The 12,458-nt window shown below is 46.5% G+C and overlaps 1 protein-coding gene across 10 annotated transcripts in view; it reads left to right on the top strand.

The window, feature by feature from the left end:
• CSMD2 (CUB and Sushi multiple domains 2) overlaps positions 1–12,458 on the top strand; it is a 701,208-nt gene that overhangs the window by 341,677 nt on the left and 347,073 nt on the right. For 8 of the 10 annotated variants that reach the window (XM_032160157.2, XM_032160160.2, XM_032160159.2 and 5 more), the window contains exons 8-10: positions 2,577–2,664; positions 3,295–3,419; positions 12,230–12,351. The exons of 1 other annotated variant lie outside the window; for it this stretch is intronic. In XM_032160157.2, the coding sequence (XP_032016048.1) occupies positions 2,577–2,664; positions 3,295–3,419; positions 12,230–12,351 (335 nt within the window). Of the gene's footprint in view, positions 1–2,576; positions 2,665–3,294; positions 3,420–9,774; positions 9,977–12,229; positions 12,352–12,458 lie in introns of those variants that run through there. One more of the 10 variants, XM_058443456.1, reaches the window with a different exon arrangement.

Raw genomic sequence — 12,458 nt, 5'->3', positions numbered from 1 at the left:
GGGTGGGCTTGGCCATGGTCTCGCCTCTTGAGTCCAGCCCCGTCCTGATGGGGCAGACTTCTGTTCGTTCTGCTTCCTGGGTGATGTCAATACTGAATAAGAGGGCAAGAGAAGGGGACAGGGACCCGCTATATGTTCTTCACGTGCTGCAAGGGGGCTGTGTGGTTCTCATGAAGTGGTCAGCAGAGACTTTGGGATGGGTATGACTCGTGGGCCACAGGGTTGACTAGACAGAATCTAAAGAAGGTGGGTGCTCAGCTGGGAAGTCTGCAGTAGGGACGGATCGCTGCGAAGCTCTAGGGGGACCTGGCTTACCACAGGTAAGGCAGCAAGTACAGCTCAGGCTTCCTCCTCCTTCCCACCCTCTGGGTGCCTTAGAGGACCCCCTAGTTATCTCTGTTCCATTACTTGCAAAACACCGAGGCTTCCAGGAAGCAGGAGCTTCCTCTGCTTTGGGAATGGCACTTCCATCTTACTTTCCCAGCCCGAGGCATCAGGACTGGTGGGAACGGCTCAGGATGTGAAAGCTTTGGAGGTAGAGGCTTGGCAAGGAAGGGGATGGGGATAAGAGACAAGTAGGGGTAGGAGTAACTGGCTTGAATGTGCACTGCACACAACCAAGAGGATACCTGTGTCTGGCTTGAGCACACAGTCTGTCCAAACCCTCAGGTTCCATGGCCAGCCATAGCCTGGGCTACCTGGAGGTTTTAACACGGTCTACTTCAGGCCTCTAACTGTAGACTCCCTCAGTGAGTCTAAAACGAGCTCCCCACCTTCCTTACTTCTATGAAACCACCTGCATCCTCACAGGTACCCAGGCTCTGGAAATCCTGGAAATGCCCTGCTCCATCTCCTCATGCCCTGGGTCCCCTGTGAGTCCCAGGGATTCTTTCTTTGCCACATCCATTCCTGCTGTCTCATGTCTAGCCTCACTCCAGGCTCTTGTTGTCCTCAGCCTGAATGATCACAAAATTTCCTAACTCATCTCTAGGTAACTGGCCCACCCTTGAGCCAGCGGGTCTCACCACGCCTTCTCCCCACCAGAACTCTCCAGCGGCTCCCCATCATTTGCAGGATCAGACTCGAACCCTGTAAAAGTCTGATCTCTGAAACCTCACCATCCACTCTTCCTTGTCACTCTTCACCTTCCCTCCTACTCTGGTCACACTGCATAACACGCATTCTCTTTCCAGGTTTCCACCTCACTCCTCATGCCTGTCTATCTTTGTCATCTCTGTTGCCATGTGTCTAAATCCTATTAGCTCAGAAGGTCCATGTTCAATGCCACCTCTTCCAGGCAGCCTCACACGCAGGTGCATCCTTCATCCCTCCCCACTGTGGTCCCACAGTCCGCTTCCATGGTTTATGTCCTCACTCAACTGGAAACTCCTTGAGGACAGTGGTCTTATCTGACTACTTTTCTCATTTCTCACGGTATCCAAATAAAGCCTTGTACACAGTAGATGCTCAATGAATGCTTGTTGTGTACCTTTGTGAGCAAGTGGGTGAGTGAGTAATGGAGTGCTTTGTTCACCTTACGGGACATTGAATGGGATGGGAGGGACATGCGCAAAGTTGGAGAATGCCAAATGCTGTCCAGATGCCCTGGAACCCCTGTCTAGAGGTTGCTGTTGGGGTCATGGGATTGGTGAGGCTTTGAGTGGAACTCCTCCGACCAGGCTGTGTGCCTGGCTCCAGCTCCTGGTCATCCTCAAAGCCAGGAATCCAGCCTCCTCAGTACCAGCATCCTGACGAAAAGGAACAGGCAGGGGCCAAAGGGTTGCCTACCCTCCCTACTGTGTGTGTATCCGCTGCCCCCGACCAAGCTTCTCCTCTAGCCAAGACAACTGTGCATATGGTTTTTGTAAATAAGACTCGCACTGGCAAGTGTCAGAGCATTACACCACCTACCAGAACCATCACAGGTGCCATCTCTGCCTGGCGCCCTTGATGGGTGGCACTGGGTAGGGGATGCTCTGGTGACTGCTTACTCTGGCTCGAGAAGTATCTGATGGGAAGAGGTTTCTCAGAAGAAATGTCTGTGTTTGAGCTAAAGTCCCAGCTTTGAACTTTGACTGCAGCTTTCTCTTACATTCTATACCGTTTCTGATCATGCACCCAACTTTTATTTAACTTTCTTTGAGTCATTTCTCCATCTGGGGCTGAGGTGGGGGGCTCATTTCATGTGGAGTCTCCACCCCAGATCTGAAGCATAGGCGTGGTGGGGGGAGGTCACCAGGGGCTGTGGACGGTCCACCTCTGGCTGCTGGTGTGGGATGAGGGAAGCAGGTGGTGGTTGTCATGGAGGGCCTGTCTCTGAGCCCACCCACTCATGATGACTTTGCTCACAAAGGAATTTGTCAAAAGCAGCTTCCTATCTTGCACATTCAAGAAACCCCAGGCCAGTAGACTCCAGCCACCCCACACAGCCCCAACAAAGGAGGGCCTCATTCTGTCTCTGCCTCCACCTCCCACCCTGAGACATTGCCCCAGCTGGTGCCTCCCTGTGACCGTCCATCTCTGTGTGTGCTGTTTTTTGTTTTTTTGTTTTTTTGTTTTTTTTTTTTGCCTTGTAGTAACTCAGGTTGGTGTGTCCCAAGGACATAATATGTGTCCAGACCCTGGCATACCCGAAAGGGGCAAAAGACTAGGCTCGGATTTCAGGTAAGATATATTTGGGAATTTTCTGATTGCAAGAAGGGTGGGGTGGCCTGGCTGGGAGGAAGACAGGGGCTGGCTTTCCTGCAGGTGGAAATGGAGGGATGGCATGGATATAGGAATAGACACTTTCTGGAGAAGAGCTATGGCTTTGACATTCTCTCCTGGTTCAGTCCTTGGCACAGTGCCCATGCTTTAGTGCGGGGAGGGAACTGTAGACTGCCAATGCTATCCAGAAAACCTATGTGCCCAGGGTACAAAGGGCTGCCATCTCAGTAATGACACGCCAGCAGGCAACTCACACCTGCAATAATCTAGGAGACCATTTTCCTTAAAGTTTCTGGGTGTCATCCACCCACTCTTAGCTGCCCTAACTGGTGCTTATCTCAGAGGATCACTGTTTTGCTCACAAAGTCACCTTTTAACTCAATCCTAAAACCATTAAACGGTCCCAAAAAAAGAAGATGAAGAGCAGATGTTCCTTTCAGTGGAGATTTTTAGTGATAAAACAGTGGAGCGGAGATTAAGGGCCAGAAGGAAAAATAACATGTGCGGCTTCTTTGTGGAACCAGGAAGGACTCGGGGCGGGGCTTGGCAGGCCAGGGATGGAGCTCACAGACACACTTTGTCTCCCAGGTTGGGATCCAGCGTCCAGTTCACCTGCAACGAGGGCTATGACCTGCAAGGGTCCAAGCGGATCACCTGTATGAAAGTGAGCGACATGTTTGCCGCCTGGAGCGACCACAGGCCAGTCTGCCGAGGTGAGGATGCCCTGGGGAAGGGAGGCTGGCCAGAGAGTTGGGCTGGGCCTGGAGGCTGAAGCCCAGCTCCCAGCACCTGAGGCCCAAGCTCTCAAGCAGACTGGCTCCCCTGCCTCCCTCCCTCCCCGCACTTATTTACCAATCGGCATACTTATCTAGCCCTTTCTCAGTATCAAGGCCTGAGCTAGGATCGGGAGAGACAGAGGTGGGGAAGATAAGCATTGTGGTGCTCGCCCTGCATGCACCTTACAGTCTAATGGGTGAGGCACATAAGAAACAGCTTGCTACCTCATTGAACGGATACCGAACCACACCTAGATAGGAAAGGAAGTCACCTTTTATACAGTCACCTTGAATCCCTCTGTTACAACACACAGACATCTTGAACCCTGTTTCTTTCCCCATATTGCAACAGACAGACTTGTCACTTCTGCAAGAGCGTTTTTACCTATGTAGTGACGACATGCTTCTAACCCCCTACCTGGGTGTTTTGTTCCCCAGGGCCCTGCCACCACATCCCCAGGTATCACATGAGCCAAGCCTGGGCTGGCCTAGCCCCTACCCCCCAAATAATCTTCAAATAACAGAGCCAAGTGTATTCCTGCTTTGGAGCAGGGCTACAGCTGCTTCTGTGGTAGAGAAGCTCCTGACCTCATCCCCCAGGAAACCAGCAGAGAGAGCCCCTGTGCACTAGGCTGTTAGGTGGTCTTTAAAAGCCAACAGGTGCTCTTTTGAGTGCCCCTTTAGAAGAGAAGATATGTTGCCCACTGCAAAGTTACATTCTGGATCCTTCTGATCTAAGAAAGAGATTCTTTGCCTCTCTTTGGCATATGCATCAAGATGAAATTCACGCAGAGTAAGAGGATCCAGGAAAAAATAATATCTCATTATTATACTGAGAAAGGGGCAGAGTTGGAGCTGAAACCCATATCCTGTTTTTTAACTGAGTCCATAAGTAATCTCGAAGAGTGTCACTATAACATCTTTCAAATAAGCCTTACATCCTCTTTCAACTTTGAGGTGGCCATGTTCCACGGTTTATAATGTTCTTTGCATTTTCACTGATTTTAGCAATATTATCTCAAGGATTCTACATAGCTACTATGTTTTTAAAAAATCAAACAAGAAAAAAGAATTCTTATCATAACTCTCAGCAATTGGGCAAATTACCCGTTTTCCCTAAGCCTTAATTACCTCTAAATGTTGCTAATAGTATGTACCCTACCCTTCTTCTGTTTAATGTGGAGATTGAATGGAGTTGTGAATGTGTAAGCACTTTATGAATTGAAAAGCGCTAGAAGAAAAAAAAAATATCCTCGTGACAGTAGAACATGAGCTCTGTAGGGCAAGGACTTCTGTTTTGTTCACTGCCTAAAATGGGGCGTGGCATGTAGTAGGTACTCAGTCACAGGTGTTGAATGGATGATGGAATGAATGACTCATTGAATAGCATACCACGCCAATGCCAGGGAGCCCAGACACCAGCTGTGCAGAGAGGCATAGAGTTATCAAGGGACCCCTGCCCATCTGTCGTTTCAGAATTCCTTTTGAGAAGCCAGGATGACAATGCCTTTAGGCAGTGGTGGGATCTGGTCCCTCCTCAAGACCTTTTCACTAGAGGAAGGTTGTTCTCTTAGTTCTCAAGAGATGATGATTGTTTACATGAACATGCCAAGGGTGGGGAAGGGCTGGTGTTTTGACCTGAAGGAAGCTCGTAGCTGAAAAAGTGTGTTCATCCTTTTCTCCAGTGATTTGGACCCACTGAAGTCTGAATTCTGTGCTGCATTGTAACTAAGCATTGGGCTGGGCTTTTTCACGTGGTCATCTCATTCCATCACCTGCTACTGTAAAACATGAAGAAATCATGGTACAAATCCAACCATCATCATTTTTAGCTGGGGCCCTTGGGCCAGTTTCTTCACCTCTCTGAATCTCTCCTGCCAAAAAGTGGTGATAATAGAACAATTCTTCGTGGGGTTACTTTGAGGGCTAGATGAGGCAGTCCTTGTTTAGAAGTGATGCCAATACGTCTGTGAGACTTACGTGCACACGTGTTCAGCTTAACCTGCTAGGCGCTGCCCGCATAAGCTTCCTCAAGCCCTGGAGCAAACCTCAGCCTCTAGTTGCTGCCGGTTCTTTTAGAAGCTGTCTTGTCTAATCCTATTGCAGTCATACAGTTTGGGAGTCACATGGACTTTGATCTAGATCACAACTCTGACACCTTTTAGCGTGCTGGCCCTGGGTGGGTTCCTTCATCTTTTTTAGCCACGGGCCCTCATTTGTGAACAAGGAAAACAAAATCTTCCCCTCCTACTGATTATGAAATTTAAACAAGGCATTTTCTAGAAAGTGACCAGCCCTGACAGTGGTGGAGGGTACATTCTCAACACAGGTTAATGTTCCTGCCTTCTTCTCTCTTTTTTTTCCCCTCCTATAGGCCATTGTGAAGGAGAAAGACAGACTGCTAAGTCTCCTGGGTTTGAACTTGGATGATCGGTCCTGGGCTTCCCTGAAGGCCCAGGACTGAGATAGATATTAGAGTTAAGGGTCTCTTTATTTTGGCAATTTTCAAGGTTTTTATTTTAAAATCTTTTGTTTTCAATTAATTGCAATTACTATTCTGTGATTTTTAGGAGAGTTTAGGTGAACCCCACCTTAAGAATGAAAACGAACAAGACTCTTTCCATTCCAAGAAGTTCCACTAACAAGCAGGTTACCAAAAGATCACATTCTAAAAAGGATTTTACCATAATAGTGGTATTGTTTTTTCTTTAATGCAGTTAAAATATTATTTGATTAGAAATACTCATTTTCCCACACAGTTAATTCTACTAAAACACGGGGCCTGGCAAATAATAGGTTCCAGCTAATGTTTGAGGACCACCTGAATGAATCAGTGATTGAAATGAGTGAACAATATGGGACTGCGCCCTCATTTTGAGATATGAAATTAGGCATTCACAGGCCTTTCTTTTCTTTCCCTCCCATCAGAAGAAATAAGCTTCTAATTTGACTCCTAGAAAATTTTCATCACACAAAGGAGATTGAGGGCAATGTGAAACACTGTTAAACTAATTCTGTTCAGCCCCAGATACAGCAGGGTCCATAGATATAGAGCTTTTCAGACTTATTTTACATATGGAGCCCAATATTTAAAAATAAGTTTTTGCAGAACCCTAATAAATAAAACAGATACAAGTGGAGCATCTCTAGTCTCCCCTCCATCACCATTTTCAGTAGCCTTTGAGTCCTGGTACCCCTGGGGCTCCAGGGAACACTGTAAACCACTGGTATAGTGAGAGGACCAAATTAACAACCAGCTCTGATTTCTTGTGATCACAAATTGGTGTTGATAGGGTTTAGGGACTGAGTACCAGGCCCAGATGAAACTCTTACAGTTACTGATTCACAAAGTAAATAATTAACAGAAAAGTATATATTATTTTTCCTTTGTGGCTAAATTCATATATATGTATATGCCTTTGGGTGGCTAGAATACCAAGCTTGGGACTTAGAGACCTAAGTTAAAGTTCCAACTTTGTTATTAACCATATGGCACAGGGAAAATCACTGAAACACTATGGATCTTTTTCCTCATCTGTAAAAGGGGAGTAAAACAGGAAATATGCCACAAACCAGGGTGAATTAAATGCCATGATAATTACAGGTGGCTGTCTTCTTGGTGGATTTCATTAGATCAGCTTTCTGGTTTTACTCCTTAAACATAATTGTTATCCAGAGTTCTATTTTCAAATCTCTTCTCTTCTTTCCCCTCTTCTCCTCTCCACTTATTTTCCCTGGATGACACATGCTGATTGTACTAGAGTACATGCCCCATTGCTCCAGCCCTGAGAATGTCCCTGAGTCCCTTACCTATATGTGCTAATGATAAAGCTCTTATTTATTAAATTATGTATACTAGTGTATAGCATTGCACTAGGCATTTTTCATAATTTCTTTATGAGTAAAGTGGCCATAACCATATTTTATGTTTAGCTGAATCTTAGAGTGGGCAGCCAACTTGCCCAAGGGCACAAAGCTACATCTGTTGAGCTGAATTTCAAACCCTGACTCCAAAGGCTGAATCCTACTTCTACTTGAAAATTGTAACTGGACATCCTTCGGAGTCAATATATTGGAGGGAACCATGCAGAACAACTCCCCCTCCACTCCCCACTTTTTTGGGGTAACTTTTTATTTTGATATAATTTTAAACTTGCAGAAAAGTTGCAATTAATGTGCAAAAAGCTCCCATGTACCCTTTCCTAGATTTAAACAACTACTTCTAAAAAGTTAGTGGAGAAGAAGAAAGCTAAGAAGAAATTTGGTCAGAAAGGTAGGAGAAAAGCCAAAAAGCATCACTGAAGCCAAAGAATATGAGTTTCACAAAGAGAGAAAGATCAGTAGTGTCAGATACTCTAGAGAGGTCAAGTATAATCACAACTGGAAAGTAAACATTGGGGTTAGTGACTCAACCAAGTGGTGAATGTTTGAACTTGTTTCTGCAAGGAATTGGTGAAGGAAGACAAGGGAAATGATAGACTTGGGCTGAAGTTTCTATTGTGATGGCAAACCATGAATCTGTGGTGATACCACAGTTCTCCTGGTAGCCCCCCAGCCCCCAGGATTAGAGATAGAAAAGGTGAGTGGTAGAATTGATGGAAAGCAGGCATTTCACCAAGCAGATAAGAGAGCGATGACGAAGATGTAGGTATTGGGGAGTGGTCTTGAGGTCCAGACTGGGTAGTGAGGGAAGAGGGGTCAGGCGAGGATCAATAGATGGGATGAAATGTGGGACCCAGAAGGCTAGAGGGGCCTATGATATAGGACAATGGTGCATTGAGACCAAAGTCATTCTGCTGGGAACACAGGCAGTGGGGGAAGGAACGGAATGACTGGGCTTAAAATCTGTGAGTTGGACTTTCCTGGCTCCCAGGATAGCAAGGCCCTGGGTGTGGCTATAAACATGGTTGATCATGAGTTGGAGGGAGAGCAGGGTGTCAGATCTCATAAGAGGGCAGTGCCCTCCAAAACAAGGGGCATCTCTCCATTGAAACAGGAGGGAAAAAGGAATTGAGTACATGTGCAGATAGGATTGCATTTTTAGAGAGTAGGACAAAGGACCCGCCTGCTAGATGGCTTCTCTTCCCTCCAAAGAGAAAGTCAAAGTCATCGGCTAAGAGTAAGGGGAGATAAGAGGAAGAGGAAGATGTTCAAGGGATGTCTACAACACGTGAAAAAGTCTTTGAGCAGATTGAGAGAGTGAGCTAATAGAGATAAATGGTAGGGTCACTGGGCAATAGCTAGGATTGTTTTGAGATGAGTAATCAGGAGTTTATAATAGACATTCATCTTCCTGCTAGTGATTTTTTTCACAGCAAAGCTCAATTGTATGGTGGCAAGTATGGAGAAGGCAGGTAGAGGGATTCATTCCAAACTGATGTCTTCTAGGCAACTGATTAAAGGAGGAAGAAGAAAGGGACTTGGAACAAGCAAGAAAATGAGCCTAATGGTGGTCCATGGGATCAAAGTTGCATAAGGACAGAAGACAAGACAGAAGGAGCTGATGGGTAGAGAGGAGATATTGCTGTCAACAGAGTGAAGGTCTCAGTAGGGAAAGATGAACCCTACTGGAGCTTCAGAAAACAACTGTGAAAGAAATACTTGAGGGTGGGAGCAAGATCTTGACTACAGAGGGCTGCATAAGAGGCAGTGGCATAGGAGGGGAAGATGGGCTTCAGTCAGGGCAGTGGTGGGAGCAGGAGGTTCCGAAAGATGTTGTAGCTACAAGTAGGATTTGTTTTCCTTAGAATTGGTAGCAGGAGGTGGTTCCGGAGGACTGTGGAAAGGGTTGGGAGGGAGGTCAATAGGAGAAGCGAGGGAAGGCAGCATGGAACAGGATGGGAATCAGATTTGGAGAGAAGATATGAGACCAGAGGCACTTGCACCCAGAGCAGCTCTCTTCTTTGGCACCAAGTTGTTTCAGTGTCAGAACCGGATGGGGGTCCAGGTTGTAGCTCCCTATGGTCCCCTGGGATACTGTTCCCATTATATGGTAATGTCCAGAGGAAAAAGGGGAGTGGCTGCAGAGCTCAGGCATGGAAGATCTCGGAGAAGTCTCTCCTGAAAGCGATCCAGAAGAGCATTTCAGGGAAAAAGGCAAATAGAGAAACAAAATGATATGTTCATTCATTTAGTGAGACATTGAGCACCTACCATTTTGCCAGCCCATCTGGGTCACTGTGATGAGCTTTCTATCTGCTGCTGGGATTCCATGGAGCTGGCTGCTCAGGGTCATGTCTGTCTGTCTGTCCACAGAACCCCTGACTTTGCCCAGATAGCAGAGGAAAAAAGTAGCTAATGCTTCATTTTGAACCTAGTTTAAGGTGCTCTGTGCTATCTGTAGACTGTAATATTTTAATTAAACCCCTCTAAGCCCTTAAAGTGGTAACTGCCTTTTTGGCCTGTTCTCTCTCATTACCTTCAGCATGTTTCAACAGACTGCAAATGTACCATCTAATTCTTGGAAACAAGTACAAGATAAATTGAGTCTGAAGGTGAGGGCTTTTGGCAGCAAAATCTGACTTTCCGGAAGAGGTGTAAGATGGGGCTGGTGGAGCTTTGTAAGGATTCTCTGCGAGGCTAGAGTTCTGAGTCCACAGGTCCTCTTTGCAAAGGTGGGATGGAATCAAGGCTTTGATTATCTTATTCTAATTTGTTTAGTAATGTTGCCAGTCTCAAGTGTACTTCTGGGGGAAAAAAAAACCTATGTCCAGAAACTTCAGGAAAGGCAGAAAAAGGATCCTTAGCCTTGAGAGAAATCCTGGGCATAGAGAAACAGAATAGACATGGCATTGGGAGTCTGATTATCTCTTGTCCCAAAGGTTGAATATTGACCACATCCCAGGCCCTGGGCTGAACCTTCACATCCATCATCTCATATAATTTCATCCTCACCATATCTCAATGAGGTGGTATCATTTGTCCCATTTTACAGATGAAGAAACAAAATCAGAGAGATTTTCTAACTCATCCAGACTTAAACGACCAGCAAATGGATTTAGATCCAGAGGGCTAAGTTCATAAATTTTAAAGCCTGACCTCGCTTTAACCATGCCACATTGCCATAGGGCCCAGTTGTATCAAGTGCAATCTGGGAATCTAAGTGTTTCTCAGTACAGAATGAAAGGAGCAATCATATATACACGGGGGAATGGAGTGGGGGTTCCCCCAGGACTTGTTCAAACTTGATTCAGCAGATTCTTGAGCTCAGGATGAGGGAGGAGGAGATCCTTCCAGTGCAGGACTAGAGTGAGAAGAAGTCTCCTCCCAGGAGGTGATGAGCTAACCAAAAGGAGGTAACAGACCTGACCCAAAAGCCCCTTGCAAATAACCCTCTGACAACACCTGCTCTGCGTGACGGTGAATGTTTTTCCACCCGCTCCCTCCACTTGCCGTGGCCCTTCAGAGAGGAGGGGCTGTGTCAGACACTTTTTTCTCCCCACACTTTTCCTGCCCATAGTAGGCACTCAATAAATTTTGGAATGAATGAACTGAGCGCAGGAATGAGTGCATGAAATGAGAAGAGATTCATTACGTCTAGTTGCTGCAGAACCTGCTTCCCAGACCCTCCTAGGAAGGGTGTCCTGGGAAAGGTTTATCATGGCCCTTTCCACACATGGCAAGGAGCTCGAGGATATTTGGCCCCATCAGAGGAAACTAGGTTTGACACCAATTTCATTTTATATCGTTAGGCTTGTTGAGTTTGCTCACTATTTCTTTACTGTTAGGCACTTTGCCTACAATTAGGATAAATTGCCATGTGGGCAGCATGAGAACAGGCTCTAAGAACCTTTTATTAAAATAGCTGAACACTAACATTAAAGAATGAAGTGGCTAGAACTAAGCACACGTTTTTAAAGAAAGCGAATACCTAGGTACAATGTAGTACCTTAACTGTTATAAATCACTACTTAATCTAATTAGTTTAGAAGCTATTTTAAAGAGCTTAATTAGATTAAGCTGTGATTGATAACACTTTATATCTACTTGAGTAGAGCACTTCTAATTCACCTTGAATCTTTATGCTTCCAGTCAAAAGCTGGTTTCAGGGATAAGCTGAGTGTGGAGACGGATTTGGGAAGCAGTGAAATCACTCTGGGTGCCTGGCACTGAGCTGAGTCAGGGGCCTTGGCATAGCTCTTGGGCACAGACATTCTGAGACCTAATGGAGTGGCTTGACAAGGATATCCTGAAATTCCTCTTCAGGAGGACTCGGGGTCACGGAGGAAGGAACTGAGGGGCAGGCAGAACCTGGAATGAGGTCAGACTTCTAGTTAAGCAGCATTAGGTCCACAGCAGCACTCAGCTGGTTTGGAGAATTGGAGTGCAAATTGGGAAACAGACAGGTCAGCAGAGTAAGGCGTGGGCTGCTTAGGTGTCCATAGGTGCCCGGGATCCACCTAGCCTTATGTCAGCCTGACAGGTTCTAGCCCACACCCTCTTGACAAAGAGGAATTGCATGATCATAGTGGAGTCGGGGTGTGGGGGTAAGCGGGGCATTGCAGAGGGGTCGCTTAGCCTGCCTTAGAAGTTCATCATTGCCTACAGAAGAGCAGTCACAGTGCTCCAGGCACCGTGGCTTCCCTTCAAGCCTCCCAAGAACTGTAGGGGAAGGAACCAGGAAGCCGAAGGTTATGTCCAGGGTGAGAACTGTACAGATGCAGTGTCTTCTGGGTGGGGAGTGGGAGGCAAGAAGGGGAACTGGACCTAGTCTTAATTCAAAGGCTTGTCTTTCGTCTCCTCTGCAGCCCGCATGTGTGATGCCCACCTTCGAGGCCCCTCGGGCGTCATCACCTCCCCCAATTTCCCCATTCAGTATGACAACAATGCACACTGTGTGTGGATCATCACAGCACTCAACCCCGCCAAGGTAAGGCTCTTGGGGAGCGGGGTGGTGGTCTGTGGGCAGGGCTAGATTGGGGACAGTTGGCCTACAAGGCTTTTCAAACCCAGAACTTACTGGTGGTAGATTCTCTG

This window comes from Hylobates moloch, unplaced genomic scaffold (assembly GCF_009828535.3).
Source record: "Hylobates moloch isolate HMO894 unplaced genomic scaffold, HMol_V3 SCAFFOLD_8, whole genome shotgun sequence".
NCBI classification, from domain to species: domain Eukaryota; kingdom Metazoa; phylum Chordata; class Mammalia; order Primates; family Hylobatidae; genus Hylobates; species Hylobates moloch.
This window is presented reverse-complemented; position numbering and strand designations above follow the sequence as displayed.